Raw genomic sequence first — 20,386 nt, forward strand, 5'->3', positions numbered from 1 at the left:
GGTTCTCAGCCAATGGAAGCAGGAGCTTCTAAAGTGCATCCTGAGATTGGTCTGTTCCAATTTCTTATGGCCAATGGTCGTCGGAAAGGGGGGCGGGTCCACTGGGCCGTATTTTCTTCCTGCGGCCGGGCCCCTCTCTCCTAGGCGGCGGGGCCGGGAGGGGCTGGCCCTTTGCACGGTAAGGTACGAGGACTTGGGAGCTGGGGGCTACCTTGGGAGCGATGCCCGCGGGAGCGGCTGAGAGGGGAGGGGATGGGAGTTTGGAGTGGTTGTTAGCGATAGCTACCTTTATAGAGTGCTTAACGTACCGGGCCTAGTGCTTAGCATTTTGCTTGCATCATTTGAGTTGATCACAGCAACCCTGCCAGCAAGGAGGTTGGGACCCCCATCTTACAGGTGGAGAAACTGAGGCTCTGGAAACTCACACAGCCAAGGTCACGCAGCTACTAAATGGCAGAGACCGGATCTGTATTTAGAGTTGCTTTCACTCCGGAGCCGGTGCTCTTAAAGCACTAGGCTTTGTTGCTGGGTGGGAGAAAGGTGTCAGGGAACCCGAGCTGTCCCCAGGGAGTAGATTGGGGGAAGGGAATCCAAGGGTTGAAGAAAGGGAATAAGCATCAGAGGTGAGGGCAAGGAAATCAGTTATCCAACAGTTATTGAGTGCCTACTCTGTGCCGTGCACTGTTCCAGGTTCTAGGCATACAAAGATGAAGAAGGCCAGAGGTGGTGGGCCCCAACACTAGGGATGGGCCTTAACACTGTTTCCATGTGATTGTGTCTTTGGTAAAATTTGCAAAAGTAAGATATTTTGTATTTTTTAAAACATGGGGTCTTCAAAATTGAATATACTTCAGGTTCCTCCACATTTGATCTGCCCTTTTAAAGGGCTTAGTCTAGGTGGAGGCTATTATGTAGGCAGCATAGAGTAATAAAGGGAGCATCAGGAGAGCATTGTGGGACTGTGGGCAAATGTCCTGGTATGTAAAACAGGGATAATAGTATATTGCCGTGCAGTGGTTTGGCAAGGCGCATGAAGAGCACCGGGCCAGGGCACACTTTATGTTTGGCGAAATGGCAGTCTGAGAGGTGTTAGTAGGGGACCCTGTCTTCTCTCGTACCTCAGACGTTTCTGCTCCAATGCTGTCTACTAGATAGCTGGTAGGTTGGAGGCAGTTTCCTTCCTTCTGAGTTCTCTAGCTCTCAAGGGACCTCCTGGAACCAAAGTGCCATGGCTTTGGGGCCCAGATTGGGGAAGTTTAGAGTTTCCTTTTACTTCTTAACTGGTTCCTTTGAGCTGGTATGCTTGATTCTTATTCAGCCGTAATAGTCTTTTGTAGTACCTGATAATGGGAACGTACCCACTTAGCTGGAGGCCTCATCTAAAAACAAAGTATTTCCCCTTTTCCAGTCAGTTATGAAGTTTGCCCTGTGTTGCCAGTTTATTGCCTGTTTAAATTTTGTCCTTTGAGTTCTGGGTACAGTGCAATTAAACCAGTCTGTAGCTTTAGACTTCGTTAAATACTATTGAAACTGCATTTTGGTTTAGACGTGATTTAAAAAATCATAGCTTGCGCTACTAATATCAAAGTATTTTTTAACCATTAAACTTTGTAATCTTGTAACTAACTTTTCGTAGGAATCTAGAATCCTATTTTAAAGCTGTTCCTGAGAAGGGAGCTCATAGGTTGCTTTTTAAATCTGATTATAGTGTATTATGTTTAAATACTCTGAGAAGCAATTAGCAAGGTGTGAATAAGGGAGCAACTTGAAAAGATAAGTGTAAAATATGGGCAGTGCAGCTGTACTGTTAGATGTCTCAATTTCTCCCCTTTTTAGCTGAAACATTGTCTCCATTTAAATGATAATTTGAATACATGCAATGTTGATACATTATATTCTTTAAACAGAGCCTTTTTCTGTCTGTACTTCTAGTTCATTTAAGTAATTTACCTAGAGGCAGATTCTAGGTATGAGGTCTTAGTACTTCTTCAGAATTCCTACATCATCTTTTACTGTTTTCAGCACTGGCATTCCCCGCATTTAATTTTAATTACATTTTATATAATTTTATGCTCTTACGCATTTCTTCAGATTCCTGTCTGACAAAAGTGACCTCAGAAAGGAGGGAAGATGGCTTCTGAATCCGAAACCCTGAATCCCAGCGCCCGGATAATGACCTTTTATCCGACTCTGGAGGAGTTCCGGAACTTCAGTCGATACATTGCCTACATTGAATCCCAAGGAGCTCATCGCGCTGGGCTGGCCAAGGTGAGTTGTGGGTTTGTTCAGTAATGGCTTTTGTGACAGGACAACAGGAAGACTTCCTAAATGAATGCTGGAAGAACTGAGGTTTACTGAAAGCCAGGCAGGGTGATGAGCTGAGTGTGTGCTGTCCTATTTGCAAGTTAATTCCTTTCATTAACATCTGAAGCATCTCTTTTAGGTAAGGGGAGAGCTGCTGGGCATCTTTAAAGGGGAGATAAAGAGCCAGGGTCCCAGGGTAGCTACTGTGGTGCTTCCATCCTCCCGAGGAAGATGGTGCGTGAATGTTTTTTATCTGCCATTGAGTGGTTGTGTCATTCACCTTCTCTTGTTCTCGTTTCACCCTCAGCCGGCACTCTGGTAGTAATTTGGCTTCCCATGTGGACTTTCTGTTAGACTGAGAGAGAATCAGCTCTTCCACCTCCCCTCTTGGTGCCCAGATAAGATACTGAGGTTGAGAAACAAGTATCGCTTTCCTTAAGGCATCTCGGCAACTAGGCAGCTGCTGGTGGGTGGCAGGACGGGATTAGGGTTAACATGACAGTGTGACTCTGTGTTTGGATGAGTGTGGTTAAATCAAAGTAACTTTAAGTAAAATTGTTACATTGGATAGCAGCCTACACACTTCCTGGGCGCTGACCAGCTCACCACGTTTCTGAGCTGTCGCTTTGCTGTGTTCCCTACAGGTGGTTCCTCCAAAGGAGTGGAAGCCTCGAGCGTCCTATGATGACATTGACGATCTGGTCATTCCCGCTCCCATCCAGCAGCTGGTGACTGGGCAATCTGGCCTCTTTACTCAGTACAACATACAGAAGAAAGCCATGACTGTTCGAGAGTTCCGCAAGATAGCCAACAGTGATAAGTGAGTGAGAACACGTTTCTGCCTCTCTCTGTCACGATGTCCAGGACCCAGCTTACTCTCATCACTGTCCTCAAACTGCGGCGGTCCCACTGAAGGCCAGTTTAGAAGTTAGGGCCCTCGGCCCTAGCTTCTGTCTCCCTTTCTGACCTTTACGTTGGAAGCATTTCCTCCTCTCAGTACTGTGTCAGTTTTGTCCATATTCGCACAAAAAGTAACCCCATTGTTTCTTCATCAAAAGTAGAATAATTTTCTGACTCTGGTAGATTGCGGATTTCCAAAGGAGAAAGTTGGAGTTGGTTCAAAAGGAGCTTTTGCCAGACATATTGATACCACCTGGTTATCTGAAAGTGTCCGTGGTAGTTTAATCCCTTCTTCTGGGTCCTTCTGTCTTTAATCATGCTTAGAAAGGCTTAGAATCCTCACAGCCCATAAAGCTGCTGTCTGCTTTCCATGTTGACGGTACCACAGTGTGAATAAACTGCCGCACTGGGTGCTGTTTTCTCTGACTCCACTCTTCATCTTCTGTACATTCTTATCTCTGTTAGAAACATCTCTATTTAGGCCTGATGTTTTTGGCTGTTTTTCCCTGCTGTTTGTAACATTGAGCTCTCATTTGACCTCAGGTGTACAGAGAACGAATTTTGTCTTTCTCTTGTTTGCTCTCACAGGCCCTTCTCCGTCTTTTTCTTTGGATCGTCTCCCTTCCTATGCTACTCCTTAATTTTGAGTTTCCACAAGGTATTCCTCCCTCTTCCCTTGTGTTGTCTCCTGAGCCTTTCTGATCTTCGCATGTCTTGCTTCAGCCAGTCAGACATGTCGTGCCTTCACTGTGAGCAAGCCCCAAGCTAGATCTGGAACTTGCCAGTCTTCACACTTCTGGGGTGTGACTTCATGTGCCGTACCATCTCTCTCTCTCTCTCTCTCTCTCTCTCACATCAGATCTTGCTCTTTCTATTCTACGCTTTGCCTTTTCCTCTGGTTTATCACAGTTCTAAAAACAGTCTTCCAGTTTTATTGACAGCTTAACACTTAAAACATCTATATTGCTGGCCAACCTGCTGTCGAATGAGACAGCTTATGTGCAAGCACGTTGACGAAGTGTGGCATGCTCTGCGGATGAACGGCTGTGTCATCCTTTGTGTCTGATCTCGAGCTGTGTGGGGGTGGGGGCAGTGGGTTTGGGGGAACCGCAGCACCCAGCACACCTGTTTCCTGTTTCACATGGGCCTCCTGTGCATGTCTCCTCTTCTCGTCAACATATGGCAGGCCTTTCTTCTCTCGTAACACTTCTTGTTAAATTAACCAGTCCCGTGTCTTCTTTCATCTGAAATACAACAGAGTCTTACCGTTGATTTCTATCTGCATGGTCAGCAAAACACAGTAGGTAAAAAATCTAAATTTATAAAGCAGATCAGTGGGCGGTGGGAGAGTTATTTATATTTCAAAAAGAACTTTAGAGTTCTAAACTTTATTATTCATCAGGTTGACATTAAAATATTAAAAAAGTGAGATTTTTTTCCTTATTCATCCCATTATCTCCACACAATTTCATTTTGATCTTTGCTTCCACTCTAACCACTTATGATATCTTTTTGCCATTTGAGTTATAGGGTGCATTTTCAAGTACCTTGTAGGTTTATTTAAAATTTTTTTTATTTTTAAAGATTTTATTTACTTTTAGAGAGAGGGGAAGGGAGGGAGAAAGAGGGAGAGAAACATCAGTGTGTGGTTGCCTCTCACGTGCCCCTAACTGGGGACCTGGCCTGCAGCCCAGGCCTGTGCCCTGACTGGGAATTGAACCAGAAGCCTTTCCGTTAGCAGACCGGCACTCAGTCCACTGAGCCATACTAGCCAGGGCTCAAATACCTATTGAATTTATGTATTACTTTTTTAAGATTGCAGTGTAATGATTTTTAGGTGGGTTTAAGCTATTTTTGTTTTAAGCGTGACTATTTCTTGAGTGCTGGAATACAGCAGCGACATTGCGGATGTGCCCTCATAGAGGCTTCCTCTGAGTGGGCGCAGGGAGGTGACCCCGTGCCTGGGTCTCAGCTCCTCACAGGCTGTTGGGTTTTGGTTGTCTGTGGGTAGACACGTAACCCTTGAACAATGTAGGAGTGGGGCATTGACTCCCCATCCCCACCCTAACCCTGTAAAGTCAAATCTACATAAATTTTTAAAAAAGGCTTATTATTTATTTATTTATTTTAGAGAGAGGGGAAGGGAGAGCGAAAAAGAGGGAGAAAAACATCAATGTGTAGTTGCTTCTTACATGCCTCCTACTGGGGACCTGGCCGGCAACTCAGGCATGTGCCCTGACTGGGAATCAAACCAGCAGCCCTTTGGTTTGCAGGCTGGCACTCAATCCACTGAGCCACACCAGCCAGGGCTACGTATAAATTTTGACACCTCCAAAACTTAAATAATAGCCTATTGTTGGCTGGAAGTCTTATTAATAACATAAACATTCTGCTGACACATTTTGTATATGTATCATGTACTGTGTTTTTAAAATAAACTCAGCAAGAGAAAAGAAAATGTTATTAAGAAAATCATAAGGAAGAGAAAATACATTTACAGAAAAATAATCCACATGTAAGTGGACTTGCGCAGTTTAAACCTGTGTTGTTCACGGGTCAGTTGTAGGGATTTGGGGTTCGTGGATCTTGTAAGTCTGTAAGTCTGTTTTCTCCCTGGGTGGCCAGTCCACTCCTGATCTGAGTGGGGTATAACTTTAGTAAATTCTCTTAAGACATTTGAAGGTGCCATGCTTCTTAAGGAGGATGGGCCTACATCTTCATGTACATTACCTTCCTTTGGCCAAGAGCTCACGGAAGGGATGTTGAAGGAGTTACCGTGTCTTGGAGCCTTGAAGGCCAAGGTTATGTCAAGTTCATTTGAAATATCTTGTTGTTCCTGGAATGGAATTGTGTTTTGTGCTGTTCATAATGCCTAATGAATTTAGTCCCTTTTAAGTGATTAACAGTTTTTTTTTTTACTTTTGAAAGATACTGTACCCCACGCTACAGTGAGTTTGAAGAGCTTGAACGGAAATACTGGAAAAATCTTACTTTCAATCCTCCAATCTATGGTGCAGATGTGAATGGCACTCTCTACGAAAAGGTGAGACTCACTGGCAACTCTCTGCAGCATTTTTGTAAAGTAAGGCCATTTTTTTCTGCCCAGTGCTTAGTAGGCCCCAAAAGCTGTTTGCTGAATGGGCGGATGAACAAAGGAGTGATCTACCACCAGCTGATGTGCTGTGCTCACTTAATTGGGGGTATTTTTGCATGTGAGTGAATGTAACTTCTCCTACTCTACATGTGAATTGGATAATGTGGTGTTCTTTGCCAGGGCTGTTAGAATAGTCTGTGGGTGGTAGCTGATGAGTTCTTGAGAGGGTGGGATCACAGTAAATGAATTGTTGGGGAAAAGGAAAGAAAAGAGCTGTTGAGGGAGGAGAGGCAGTGTGGTTTCTGCAGGAAAAGAAGACCACTGACTAATCTAATGAAAGGGGGGATATATTTAAGAAGAGAAACTTAGATTTTCAGAACCAGAAAACAAGATTCTGTAGCAAAAGCTGTTTTAACAAATTGCACCAGCTTGGGATGTAAAAGGAAGGAATGTTTGGACCAGTTTTTTGGGTGATTAACAAATCTTTTGGGCGTTTCAAGGATTATCACTCAGATTAAATTTTAATGTTTTTGTAAATTATTGGAAGGAAGGAGTTTAAAAAGTGGATTCCAAGTTAGTTGATGACAGTTTTGGGGGGTGGGAAATGAAGCATAGAGAAATAACTGATTATAAGGGCCTGGGATGGGGAGGTGCAGGCAGGGCATAATAATCCATAACCCACTGTGGGAGGTGGGCTCCCAGCTGACCATCAGAGCTCAGGAAAAGGACTTGGGTGACATTGTAGACTTTTTACTGAAAACACTGCTCTGTGGAAACGAGGACTAGAAAAGTCCCAAATTGGTGTAGTTAATTTGCAAGTTTTGTATTTTTTTTAAGATTTTAGTTTTTCATTTTTAGAGAGAGGGGAAGGCAGGGAGAAAGAGAGGGAGACAAACATCAATCGGTTGCCTCTGTGTGTGCCCCCAACCGTGGACTGAACCTGCAGCCCAGGCATGTGCCCTGACTGGGAATCAAACCTCTGAACTTTGGCTTGTAGGACGACACCCAACCAACCGAGCCACACTGTTCAGGGCCCATGTTTTGTATTTTTTATGGTTTAAGAGTTTTTTCCTATTTTGATAGAAGTTTCTTTAGGTTCAGTCTAAACTTCTGGGGTTGGTATGGGTGGCTGTCACTTCTCTGTTCGTCTTCTGTACACTGTGGTACTTGCTGAGTGGTGGTTGCCTCTCAGACGCACGATGGCCTCATTTCCCGTGGTGGCCATGAAAAGCAGGTGACAGGTGCTGCGGTCTTTGTGTTCATGCTGTTTGGATGTCGTTCCACATCTTCGTTCGCTCACCTGCCCAGGCTGGTGACCTGTTCCATGGTCTGTTGGTTCAGAGCCTCCGTCTGTACGTATCGTGACTTGCCCTGGGCTGTCGTTCCCTTTGCAGCACGTCGATGAGTGGAACATCGGCCGGCTGAAGACAATCCTAGACTTGGTGGAAAAGGAGAGTGGGATCACCATCGAAGGTGTGAACACCCCATACCTGTACTTTGGCATGTGGAAGACATCCTTCGCCTGGCACACCGAGGACATGGACCTGTACAGCATCAACTACCTGCACTTCGGAGAGCCAAAGTCCTGGTAAAGTCAGCCTGCGGTTGGCACTGGCACTTCTCGGGATGGAGCAGGGCTTCTCAGTTCTCGCGTGCCTAGGAAACGCCTCCAGATCTCGTTAACGTGCAGACTCTGGTTCTGTAGGCCTGGGGTAGGATTGGCATCTTCCATTGTAAACAGACTGGAGGTGATGCGATGCCGCAGGAGCTCCAGTGCTCAGACTGCCTTTTGCGTAGCTGGCTTTCAGAGGCAGGGCACTTAATACCAGCATCTGGAAGCACTAAGCTGGCTGAGTGACTGAGCCGCAGAGGCTGTTCCAGGCTATCCCACTGCTTTCTAATTTCTTTTTCTGAGCAGGCCTGAGGCATTCTTAGAGGCAGACTTCCAAGACTGGAGTCGCTCCTTCAGCTGATAGAAAGCCTCCTTGTCCTCATGGAAAAAATATTTGGTGAGCAGCAGTGTGTGCTTAACACAGAGGGGACGCAAGGTTACTCGGCACGTGCTTCCTGTCCTCCAGGATGTTCCCAGTCTGGTTGGGGAGACAAAGATTTGTTCTCCCTTTTCTCCGCATCCCTCAGTCTCAGCATTCAGCGAAGGTGCTGCACTCAGCAGCAGTCAGTAAGACAGGTGGGGGACCTGCCCTCACACAGACAGGCGATGCAAAGTGTGAGGAAGTACCCGTGAGGAACGCTCTGAATGGGTGTACACGAGGGGTGGGGATTAGAAAGGGCAGCGCTGGAAGAAGAGGTGGCAAGTACGCCGAGACCACACAAACAGAAAAGGAGCTGAGTGGGGTGATGGTAGGTTCAGGAGAGGGAAAGCCGAGGGAAGTGTGTCTAAGTGGCTGGAAAACGCATGCAAGGGTCCTAAGCTGAGAGAGAGCGTGTTGTCACCGGTGATCTAGAGGAAGGTCGTAGTTGTTCAGGGCCGTGTACAAGGATGGAAGTGAGTGAGGAGGCCAGAGGGAGCAGCACGGGGCGTCGTGGGAACTGTACGCATCTTCTCTTCCTTTCCCAGCATCTGAAGCCATATCCCTTCCCAGGTTTTCCTTTTTCTTTCAAATACTTGCCAGTTTCCAATCTTGTGGCAAACATTTTTTGAGGCTGTGATTACCCCCTAACTACTGTTTCATTACCTTCCTTAGTTGGCCTGACTTCTAGATTCTGTAAATGTTGCTTTTGTGTCTTCATCACATTTATTCCAAAGTTCCCTGAAATGGGGTTTGTCCTCGTGTAGAGAACTGTGTCTGTGGTTTTGACGCGCACTCCCTGGGTCACCTAGGTGGGGCCTCCAGAGCTTTCTGTGTAAGGCCGACCAGAGTCCTTTAGGTGACAGACGTTCCCTCGACTGTTTTGTCTCATAACGAAGCTATTCGTGATGGAAGGTTTTTGTTGTGGAATAAACTTCAGACTTGATTGTAAAGGTTAAAACAGACTTCCTCTGAGCTTCAGAATATAGTTTAGCAGCTTTGCAGAAGTTTTGCAAAGTCTCACATGGCTTTTAGGTCTTTTTATGAAGAGCAGTGTCTGTGATGTGGAGATAACGTGGGTGGAGGAGTTTTGCGTGATTAGTGCAGCTGGAGGGAAACGGAAAGTGGGTTCAGCAGTAGGCAGGGGCCAGGTCTCTGGGTGTCGGATGCACTCTACCCTTGTTTTCCGTCCTTCCCTTGTCCTGTCCCAGCCAGTCCTTCCCTTGTCCTGTCCCAGCCAGGCCGTGCCAGGAGCTCTGGCACCGTCCTCCTTCCCTTTCATTTCGTTGATCACATTGTGAAGGAGGGCAGCATTGAGTGTGTTCCTGAGTCTGGGCTCGTGGTACGTGTTCAGCACACGTCTCGTTAATGGATGAATAAAAGAAACAGATTCACTCGCGTTTCTGTGTAGGCTCCCCGTTCTCAAACCGTCTAATACTTCATCTCTTCAGATTCTGTTCTCATTTCTGTAGTTGGGAAGTTGAAAATCTGTATACTTGGGGTGTTTTGAGAGTGAGTACGGGCCCCTTAGCTCCTGTGCTGTCCTCTGCTCAGCGCCACTGCTTTCATGTGATTGCAGGTACTCGGTTCCGCCGGAGCACGGGAAGCGGCTGGAGCGCCTTGCCAAAGGTACTGTGCCTCCTCCATAGCCAGGGCAGACCCTCCGATGGGCCGTGGTCATTGCTCTAAAGTGTCCATGCGCTGTGGTCAGAGTCTCATATGACCTTTCTCAGGCCTGTAAGTGGGGGTATGCGAGACTGCCAGATGGGTTATCCTAGCCGAGCAACTACAATCAGAGCCTTTCCCCACTTTGTCCTGAGACGGGACTTAGTCATTCCTTCTTATGCTGTCTTTGCCTCAGTTTATCAAGCACGGGTTTGACCAGAGATAGTATACCAGTCATAGTGTGTTTGATTCTCCTGCCAGAAACCCAGATGTTAAAGTCAAAATTGAATTACTTTGTGCTTTGATTCTTTTAAGTAAATTTTGATAGATTTATTCCTCTAGAGAGCCCATTTCAAGAGAGCTGGGGTAGTCTGTTGTGTGGTAGATGGGTACTAACAAGAGACTGAGGCTACCGGTGAACGAAGAACAGTGCTGAATAGTTTCAAAGCTCTTTGTAAGAGAAGAGGCTGCTTGGGTCATCTCCGTTCCCCAAACCGAATTTGATTACCCAGGTAACAGCCAGCATGGGAGAGTGCAGAGGCCCACTGTAGAACCTTAGACTTGCTCTGCAGCTGGGAGGATTCCCAGAGCTCACATTGGTGGTTATCCTTGTTGCCGTGCAGACGAGGTGCCCAAGGGTTAGAGTGACACTGAGGTTACAGAGCTAGTGTGAAGCATCATGAACTTGTGCCTATTTCTGATTAAACAGGCTTTTTCCCAGGAAGTGCCCAAAGCTGTGAGGCTTTTCTCCGCCATAAGATGACCTTGATTTCCCCCTTAATGCTGAAGAAGTATGGAATTCCCTTTGACAAGGTGAGCTGATTGCACATGTGGAAGTCCTCAGTCTCACGTGGAAAGCACCCTTTCTGCTCTGTGTCTCACAGAGGAGCTTTCTCTGTGTCAGTACTCTGCCAGGTGCGGGCCAAAGCCAGCCAGTACAACACTTTGGTCTCAGGGGGTTAAAGGTGGGGCCACTATACCTTCCTGGTGGTCCCAGAGGAGAGTCAGGTCCCCCTGAACAGTGCTCCTTTGGCAGATGGTTATTATAGTCGTGGCATCTGCTCTGTTAGGGCTTTGCGTTTTATAGAAGACGCCGAGACCCCAGTGATTTTATGACTGGCCCTTGGTTATTCGGCTAAGTCGAGGCGGAGCTGGAGCTCAGACCCCAGTTCTGTGGACTTCCGTGGTTTGATGCGGCTGTTTCAAGTCTGCTCTTGTTCAGGTGACTCAGGAAGCTGGAGAGTTCATGATCACTTTCCCTTACGGCTACCATGCCGGCTTTAACCACGGCTTCAACTGTGCGGAGTCCACCAATTTTGCCACCCGCCGGTGGATTGAGTATGGCAAACAAGCAGTGCTGGTAAGTCTGCTCGCTCCTGTCTGTCCCATCATACCTCCAGAAGTCTGGCTCTTGTTAGGTGCACTGGCTGATGATTAGAACTTTTCTTTGAACTTCTGGAATTCAGAAGCCGAGTGGCTGGGAATGTACAGAGGTGCCCAGTATCTCGTGTTCATTGAAAATTTGTTCAGATTTAGAATGTATAAAGTGAGGTTTCTATGCTTAAGTCCATGGGGCGTTAAAACCACACCCGCGCACACTGATATTTCTTGCTTTAGCCAGCCTGGGATTTCTCTGTTGAGAAATTCTTAGGGGTTTACTTTTACTTCAGGGAAGAGGCAGGGCTGGACCTTTCTTTACTCAGGAGTAGACTGGTGTGTGTGACCCAGGCTTGGACAGGTGTCAGGGGAAGGCGGATGTTGACCACCCACGTCTAAGTGCACAGCTTCATCTCCAGCGGCTCTCCACACGTCCTGTTAGTGCCTGGGGGACTCGCCCAGCGCCGCATGTTCTCTGCCCTTTTTCCCTGCTTCCCTCCGTGTCTGAAGGCTCTGCAAGGGCAATACACCTTCAGCCTGTGAACCCGAACAGTTTGGCTTTAAACTGTCTAATACACTTTCCACCACAAGGGAGGAGATGGCTCGGGGGGTCAGGGGGAAGCAGTTCAGATGTGCTCACCTGGAGCCCTTCTGGTTACTTGTGGCAGTGCTCCTGTAGGAAGGACATGGTGAAGATCTCCATGGACGTGTTCGTGAGGAAGTTCCAGCCAGAGAGGTACAAACTCTGGAAAGCTGGGAAGGACAGCACAGTTATCGACCATACTCTGCCCACGCCAGAAGCTGCCGAGTTTCTTAAGGAGAGTGAGCTGCCCCCAAGAGCAATGAATGAGGAGTGCCCGGAGGACATGGAAGGGGTTGAGGATGGAGAGGAGGGCGACCTGAAGAGAAGGTAACCCTCTGCTCTGGGGGCCCTGCAGTTTGCGGAAGGGGTGTCTGGGCAGCGCCCATAACCTGCTGTGAGGCTGTGTCCAGGTGGGCGGTATGCATCACAGCTGAGGGAATTTTCTTCTGGGTAAAGGCTCCAGAACCCTCAGAGTGCGGGCAGTGAGACCCTCTTGTGGCCAGTACCCAGGGATGATAGCACCCGTTGGTGGTCTGCTGGAGCGGGGTCACCCACCCAGGGCATGGCTCCCTCAGAGCCAGAAAAGTCACATTTTCTTGTCATCATATGACAAGAGAGAGAGGAAGGGTGGGGAGAGAGAGGAAGAGAAACATTGATTGGTTGCTTTCTCATATGTACCCCTACCAGGGATCAAACCCGTAACCTTGGTGCGTGCCCTGACCAGGAATTGAACCAGTGACCTTTTGGCCTGTGGGATGATGCTCTCACCAACTGAGCCACACCAGAGTTTTTTGACAACAAAGGAGAGCGTGGTGCTCACTTTGGCAGCACATGTACTAAAATTGGAACCGTACACAAACTAGCATGTCCCTGCGCAAGGACGACATGCACATTTGTGAAGCGTCCCATAATTGTAAATAAAAAGGAGGATGTGGTAGCGGGAAGGAGACTCACAAGAGCAAGGATATGGGGTACTGACGCTGGCCAGCCTCGTCAGGGTCTGAGCCGGAGGGTCTGTCCTCCAGGGACCATTTATCCTGGGTCACGTGGGGAAGAAAGGAGAGACACTTATGGGGTACCTACTTTATGCCAGGCGCTTTCTGAGGTCCTGTGGGCCTCATTCCAAGTCTGTGAAGTGGGTGGTGATACCCCTTTTTCCATTTGATGGAACAGGCTCAGAGGTGAACTCCCTTGTCTCAGGTCCCACAGATCAGAGGTGGCACAGAAGTGTGAAGCAGGACTGACAGGCTCTGGCCACTCCCTTCTGGGTTGTGTGTGGATGTTCGTGTGAGTGGATGTACATGTGGGCTCTTACAAAGCTTCCTCTCCTCCTTGCAGCCTAGCCAAGCACCGAATAGGGACCAAGAGGCACCGAGTTTGCCTTGAAATACCACAGGAGGTCAGTCAGAGCGAGCTCTTCCCCAAGGAGGAGCTGAGCTCTGGACAATACGATATGACGGAGTGCCAGGCTGCCTTTGCTCCCGTGAGGCCCACCCACAGCTCAGTGCGGCAAGTGGAGGATGGTCTGCCCTTCCCAGGTCAGTTGACTGTGGCTTTTCCCTCAGCCCTAACTGCGTTCTGTTGTGTGTCCGACACCGCCTTCAGTGTGAGGGGCACTTTGGTGAGGAGCGCACAGGGCGGGCGAGGAACGTAGAGCAAGGCCCCCTCCCTTTGCCTGGTGAGGGGCCCGGGAAACACTGAAGGTTTTGAAGTGACAGTAGACCAACTCTTACAAGAGCAGTAGGAATTCTGCGGGCAGACAGAGTGGGGGACGTAGAAAGGGCATCCCCGAGAGGAGTGGCAGGGGCAAAGCCACAGAGAGGTGAAAGGACACGAGTTACTTGGGGAGCTGGTAGTGACTTCCTGCAATTTCAGCATGGGGGCGGAAGGGTGGAAGACAGGTGTGTTACCGGGAGATGAGGCTGGAGAAGCAGAGGCGGGATGATGTAGGCGCTGCCTGACATCTGAGGTTTGCTCACTCGGAGGCTCGGGAAGCCATTTGTGTTTTAGGGGATGGTGTGGTCACCGTGTTCTCTAGAGCAGCCACTCAGGCGGTTGTCGAGGGGAGATTTATTGGGGAGGGGCATGTATCAGTCCCCAGTCAGGCTTGAAGAATCTCTGCAGTGACAGTACTTGCCTGTCCTCTGCTGACAGCCAGACAACACTGGGACGCAGACCCTTGGGCTGGGGGCCAGGGGCTCCTGAGCTCCGGCCTTCATTTTCTGCAGGAGACTTTGGGGGGCTTGCAGCTGTCACTAACTGTGTTGGCCGTGTGCCAGCCTGTGCTCCATCTCATACACAGAAGGCAAAAGTGGAGTCCCAGAGAGGATAAGCCTTAGCCCCTCATCACACCAGGGACCCTGTAGGTGACAGCCAAGAATCCAAGGCCGGGCCTCACTCACTGCCCGTGTTCTTTGTGCTTTGCCACTCTGCCTTTCACAGAGTTCAGATGTGCGGGAGAAAGATGGTTCCGCCAATGTGTGTCTGTGTTTCAGATTATCCTGACTCCACTGAAGTCAAATTTGAAGAGCTTAAAAACGTCAAACTGGAAGAGGAGGATGAAGAGGAGGAGGAGGAAGAGGAGGAGGAACAAGAATCGGCTGCCTTGGATCTTTCTGTGAATCCTGCCTCTATAGGGGGACGTCTTATCTTCTCAGATTCCAAAAAGAAATCGTTTTCCAGCCTGGGCTCCAGTTCATCCCGGGATTCTGTTTCTTCTGATTCAGAAACCAGTGAGCCTCTGTCCTGCCAGACCCAAGGGCAAACGGGAGTTCTCACTGTGCACAGCTATGCCAAAGAGGACGGCAGGGTAACCGTGGGAGAGCCATACACAAGGAAGAAAGGGAGCGCCACCAGAAGTATCAGCGAGCGGGAGCTGGCGGAGGTACGGGCTGCTCGTAGGAGGGTTCCTGGGGGGTGGGGGTGTTGCAGTGTCCCAGGTGGCAGGAGAGGCCCTTTCTTTGGGTGGACCTCCAGTCTGCCATCGTTGTGTTGAGCAGAAGGCCAGGTGGCATTGGCTCACTTCCAGAAAGGAGTTCCTGTCTCTTATTTCTGTGACCATTCCAAAGTGCGGGTGGTCCTCTGACCCTCCCTGCCTTAGAGGAACAAGGGTGAGGAGCAGCAGTGGTTGCAGCCCTGATATTTGAGGGCTGGGGGTGAGATGGCCTTTCCTACTCTAAAATCCAAGAGTTTTTTCCTTATAAATTACTTCTGCCTTGGAGACTCCCATTAGAATTTAACTGTCACCTCAACCCCACCCCTACTCGGCATACGATTCTTCATCTCCCAGAATTACAGGGTGATAAGGAGTATCCATTTGGAGACCAGGATGAATTCCCAGAGCCGTAATTGTGAAGATGTTTATTGAGGCTTCCTCCTAGAAAACTGTCACCAAAAGCTTTGTTTTCTGCTGGTTTTGGCGGGTCTCAGTGGGCGATAGCAGAGCTTTGTTGGATGCAGCTGGACTCACCTACCCGAGTGACCTGCTCTTCCTCCCCAGCCTCACAGCTTATGTGGGTCAAGTTGCAGCCTTGGGTGGAGGTGTGTGGACAGTAGAAGTCACTGCAAAAGGTCTCCTTTACTTCCCATCCCCTTACCTTTTTTGAAAAATTTATCTTTTAAAAGTTGGTATTATGAAACAGCTCTAAAGCATATTCATCTGAAATACCATCACAAGCCCGCTGTGTATTCTCACTGTCTGTGTTCCCTTGTCTTTAATATCCATGGAACTTTCTCCTGCCCGCTCTGAATCTCAGGGTTCAGTGTCTGTAGACTGCCTTTTCCCAGGTGTCCCTCCCTCCTCCTCATGGTGGGTGCAGGCCCATGAGCTGCAAGAGCTGATCCCGCCCTGTCTGCTCCTCTTGCCCCTGATCGCGGCTCTCTGCTTCTGTGTGTGGCTGCTCCCACCAGAAAGGGCTTTTCAGCTTAGAAACTGGAGTCCCTGGCACTCCCCGTTGCCACGTCCGCACCATTCTTCCTTCACAAAGCTCCGTGCTCTCGCTCACCCTGCTGTCACTCTGCAGGTCACGCTGTTCCTCTTCTCGCAGAGCCGTCTTGACTTTCTGGCCTCCAGTTGCCACAAAAGCAGCTTACTTACGATAGCAAGGACTTATGTATGCTAAAAATTTCATGTGCATTGTTTAGACTACATATCACTGCTAATTAACATGAGGCGTAAGGAGCTCAGAGTGCCACTTTATTACCAGTTAAAGTGATTGAAGAAGCTCGATTTTAACCTGTGGCCAAATGGTCCTGCTGCTCATTTACCCTCAGTGAGGCGGATTGTCTGCCTAGTCACAGGCACTCCTGGAGGACGCAGGTCCCTCTGATGGCGGCAGAATGTCTCCCACGCACCTTCCATGTGTTGTGGACGCAGACCGGAATGCACTCCCGCCAAAGGCAGATCCCAGCTAAGTGAAGCTCACTGACATCCCAGGGCTGGGAGGAAAGCAGGAGCCCCTGCGTGGGGAAGTCTGCCACGGGAGGAGGAGGTTGCTGTCTAACATGCCTCTCGTTCAGCCACTGAGTGCCTTCCTGGCTCTTATTTAATTGCTTTTAGAGAGAGGAGAAGGGAGGTAGCGAAACATTGATCAGTTGCCTCTCACATGCCTCCAACCAGGCACCTGGCCCACACCCCAGGCGTGCGCCCTGACTGGGAATTGAACCAGTGACCTTTCGGTTTGTAGGCCAGCACTCAGTCCACTGAACCACACCAGCCAGGGCTTCTTTTTATTTCTGTATGGACCTCTTAGCTGTTGTGTGATGGTGACAGGCTTCTCCACTCCACACCAACCATCTCTTCCTCTGCCCCACTTGATATGCTGGCATCTTTGAACTACCACATTTTGCCGTGTATAATGCACTCGCATGTATAATGTGCACCTGTGATTTTGGCCCAAACTGTCAGGGAAAAAAATCTTACGCTTTACTTTAATTCAATTACTTATTTATTTTTTATTTAGAAGCAAACCCAATTACCATATTCCAGGGTTTTATTTTGCATACGGATATCATCCTTGCTTTCTAGAGTTATACTTCTAATGCATAAACATAAAAGAATTAAAAGCATGTTTACAGATACAGAATTAGCACTACACATGTATAATGCACATCCTTATTCCCTCAAAAATTTGGGCCAAAAAGCGAGCATTATTACACGGCAAAATATGGTATTTCAGATTCTCTAAAAATATCTCGGCTGCCTGCCTCTTCGGTCACGCTGTCACGGCTTACAGCGTGCTTACTCCGCGTTAGGACTGCGCCTTCAAGGAGCTTCCCGTCTAGGTGACTAGACAAATGTGAGCAAAGGATTCTGGTACTTGGTGGGCCAGGTTGCGGCCCAGGTGTAAGGGTTACTTACCCTGGGGCTGGGGCGAGGCATTCAGGGAGACTGCAGGGAAGGGAGCATCTTAGCTGGGCCTGAAGGTGGCGGGAGCGGGCCAGGTAGGAGAGGAGAGTGTTCTCCGAGGTGCTGGCAGCTCATGCCAAGATCAGAGCATGTTGGGAGGGTGTCTGCCGTGGTTCCGTTTTCCTCAGGAACGTGGGACTGGGAGGCCCCAGGAGGTGTTGGAGATGAGTGAGGACCCGATCAGAGGATTCTGCTTTGTGAAGCAGTGTGACTGTACAGTTGTGGTTGGGGAGCAGTGGGAGGTTGCCCGCGGTGCGGTTTTGGAGATTGAAGAGACATTTTTTAAATGCACGGAGATGTGTACAAAATAATACAGTGAATTCACAAATTCTCATTTCCTAGATCTGACAGTTGTCAGTATCTCGCCACGTTAGCTTCATCTGTCCTTTTTTTATTTGCTGAAGTATTTGAGAGCAAATCGAGAGATATCATGTCATTTTTCCCCTATTTTAGTTTGTATCTCCAAAAATATGGTTATTTTCTTAGTCACGATGCCATTATTACTTTTAACAAAATTACAAAAATTCTTTAGCATCATCTAATACCCACTCCATGATCAAATTTTCCCAATTGTTTAAAAATTTATTCTACGGTGGGCTTGAGTCAAGGTTTAATGTAGTCTCACTCGTTATTATGTCTCTTAAGTCTGCATTGATCCAGGGCAGCGTTCCCCTCTTTTTTCCCCACAACTGATTTATTAGAGATACCATGCCAGTTATTCTTTAGGTTGTCCGGTGAAGGGTTTTTTCAGCTCTTCACTGGTGTTTCGGAAGATCATTTTGGAAGCAGTGTAAAGGTGTTTTGAAGGGAGGAAGGAGGCAAGATTAGAAACAGCAGAGGTTCTCTTGAAGGTGGAATTATGGGTGATTTTTACTTCCCGCATTTATAAGTTGAATATTTTTTGTGATTAACGATATTTTTATAACCAAATACTTCTACTTCTACTTCAGGAAAGGAGGAAGAAAGATTTGCAGGAGGGAAACCAGTTTGGAACCTGTTCCTTAGTCTGAAAGTGGGGTTGAGGGGACCTGAGCTGTCGGGGTGGGGAGGGGTCGGCTGGTTGTGGACTGAGTAAGAGGGCGATACAGGGGTGGGCTTGGGTTCTGGCTTGAGTTACTGGATGGGTGGGGGTGCATCAGTGGAAGATGGAGGTTACAAAAAGGAAAGGGGTAAATCGGTGTGGCTGGTGGGGGGGGAGTGCAGTCTGGGGACATGTTAGAGTGTAGCCTGCTTGTGAAGTAGGACTGTGGAGTTGTGTATACGCAGATCTGAAGCTCAGGAGGTTAGGTTTGGGAGTCGCCAGGTGGTTAATCAGCAGGCGTGGAAGAGCTCATTTGTGAAGCGTGAGAAACAATTTTCACAGTGTGGGTGGAGGCTGAGGGCCCAGGAAGGAGAAGAAGAGCAGCCAGAGGTTCTGGACAACTAGGGGAGGTAACTAGGAGTGTGCCCAGAGCCCGGGGAGGAGAGAGATTGAGGACAATGGAAGCTGTGGCCCAGCTTGCCTCTTGTTAAGGGGAGGAGCTGCAGCAGGGTCAGGGGAGGGACTGAGTCCTGCAGGTCTGAGTGGCAGGGAGGGCGTGGGGGCTCCAGCACAGGTGGAGACAGGAGGGGATGGCTGAGGTGGGTTCATTTGTTTTTAATTGTGATACGACATACAATCTTGTGATTTTTAACCATTTTTTCAATGTGTAGCTCAGTGGCTTTAACCACATTCACATTGTTGTGTGGCTGCAGATGGTGTCACGGTGGGAGGAGGCAGGGGGTTGTCTCCACAGGGTCTCCTGGGACCCTCAGGCACACCTGTGGTCCAGCCCTTTGCTAAAGCCACCACTCCTAGAAACCTTTCATTGCTTCCCATCTGTCTCCCTTTTTTTCTCTTTTGAATCCCTATAATACTTGGCTGCTTTTTTATGGTTCTCTGTCGTGGTCTCAGCACAATTTTCATAGGTTGGTGAGGAAGATAAGCTTCTAGGAGCCAGGACCTGTGCCACACATTCAGCCTTGTTCCTTGAGCCACCAGCTGGTCCCCAGGGACTGGCCCATGAGCCTTCTGTAAGCCTGGAAGGAATGGAAGTTTAGCTTTAGTGAGAAGCTGACATCAGGATTAATGGACAGGGTGGACCTGGGACTGACAGTCAAGCGGGGGGCAGAAGCCCAACCACTTTGCCTGTCCCTGGAGAGGTCTGATAACATTGTATCTATATTTAAACAGCTGGATTTCTAAGAGCACCCTTGTGCGTGCCGTGCACCCCCCCATACACTTTAACCATCCCCTAAGGTGTAATTTGGGCTTCTTGGTATGCAGCTTATGTGCCACTGTCTTATGTAAAGGGCCCTGGTGAAAGCGCCTTGGTTGACTGACTGCTGAAGCACCAAAGCCTTAGAGCTTTCGTTTAAGCGCACACTGAGCCACAGCACTGTGTTGGCTGCAGAAGTTCTCGTTAATTTAAGTTGCTTTGAAAAAGTGAATTCCCAAAACAAGGGGAGAACAACTGGTTCTTCTCGGTACAGAACAAGCCCACCAGGAACATTGACTTTGACCCTGGTGCTGTTAGAGGAGGCTCAGAGAACTAGGGCGCTTGAGCTCCAGCTGCCATGCTCTCCCACGCCATCCTCACAAAGAGCCCTGGGGGGGCAGCACTCCCTACCCCGTTTTCCTAGTGGGTTGCTGCTTGCCTGAGCTCACACACAGCTAGTTGGTTGGACTGGGGTTTCTGCTATATACTGAGGGAATTTAGAAACTGGAGCACATTGCCGGGAGAGGCAACACTGAGGAACGGTGTGGATGGCCTTTAGCAGGAGGAGCATTGAGCCAGAAGATGACAAAATGGGGGAAGATCTTGAAATATTTGAATAGACTTGATGCTTTAGTCAGAGGCAGCGTGATTGCAGTGGGAAGGGCCTCGGATTCATGCACCAAGTCTCCCTCTGGCTGCGTCACAAGTCCCTCGAGGTCAGGGATGACGTCTCACCTGTCTCTGCATTGCCACACCACCAAGCACGTGTGCCAGTCGCGTAGGAGACAC

General features: G+C 48.6%; 1 protein-coding gene and 1 non-coding gene across 3 annotated transcripts in view; both read left to right on the top strand.

The window, feature by feature from the left end:
• The first annotated feature begins 93 nt into the window (after window positions 1-93).
• KDM4A (lysine demethylase 4A) overlaps window positions 94-20,386 on the top strand; it is a 39,026-nt gene continuing 18,733 nt past the window's right edge. The window contains exons 1-11 of one of the 2 annotated variants that reach the window (XM_024571057.3): window positions 94-178; window positions 2,092-2,268; window positions 2,949-3,124; window positions 6,133-6,247; window positions 7,693-7,886; window positions 9,908-9,957; window positions 10,703-10,806; window positions 11,216-11,353; window positions 12,039-12,280; window positions 13,292-13,491; window positions 14,449-14,837. In XM_024571057.3, the coding sequence (XP_024426825.2) occupies window positions 2,131-2,268; window positions 2,949-3,124; window positions 6,133-6,247; window positions 7,693-7,886; window positions 9,908-9,957; window positions 10,703-10,806; window positions 11,216-11,353; window positions 12,039-12,280; window positions 13,292-13,491; window positions 14,449-14,837 (1,746 nt within the window). In that variant the 5' untranslated portion in view covers window positions 94-178; window positions 2,092-2,130. Of the gene's footprint in view, window positions 184-2,091; window positions 2,269-2,948; window positions 3,125-6,132; window positions 6,248-7,692; window positions 7,887-9,907; window positions 9,958-10,702; window positions 10,807-11,215; window positions 11,354-12,038; window positions 12,281-13,291; window positions 13,492-14,448; window positions 14,838-20,386 lie in introns of both variants that reach the window. The other variant, XM_024571058.3, reaches the window with a different exon arrangement.
• LOC112314678 (U6 spliceosomal RNA) lies at window positions 12,766-12,868 on the top strand. Its single transcript, XR_002975813.1, has one exon. It is a non-coding gene; the product is annotated as a U6 spliceosomal RNA (small nuclear RNA).

Source organism: Desmodus rotundus, chromosome 3 (genome assembly GCF_022682495.2).
Source record: "Desmodus rotundus isolate HL8 chromosome 3, HLdesRot8A.1, whole genome shotgun sequence".
NCBI lineage: Eukaryota > Metazoa > Chordata > Mammalia > Chiroptera > Phyllostomidae > Desmodus > Desmodus rotundus.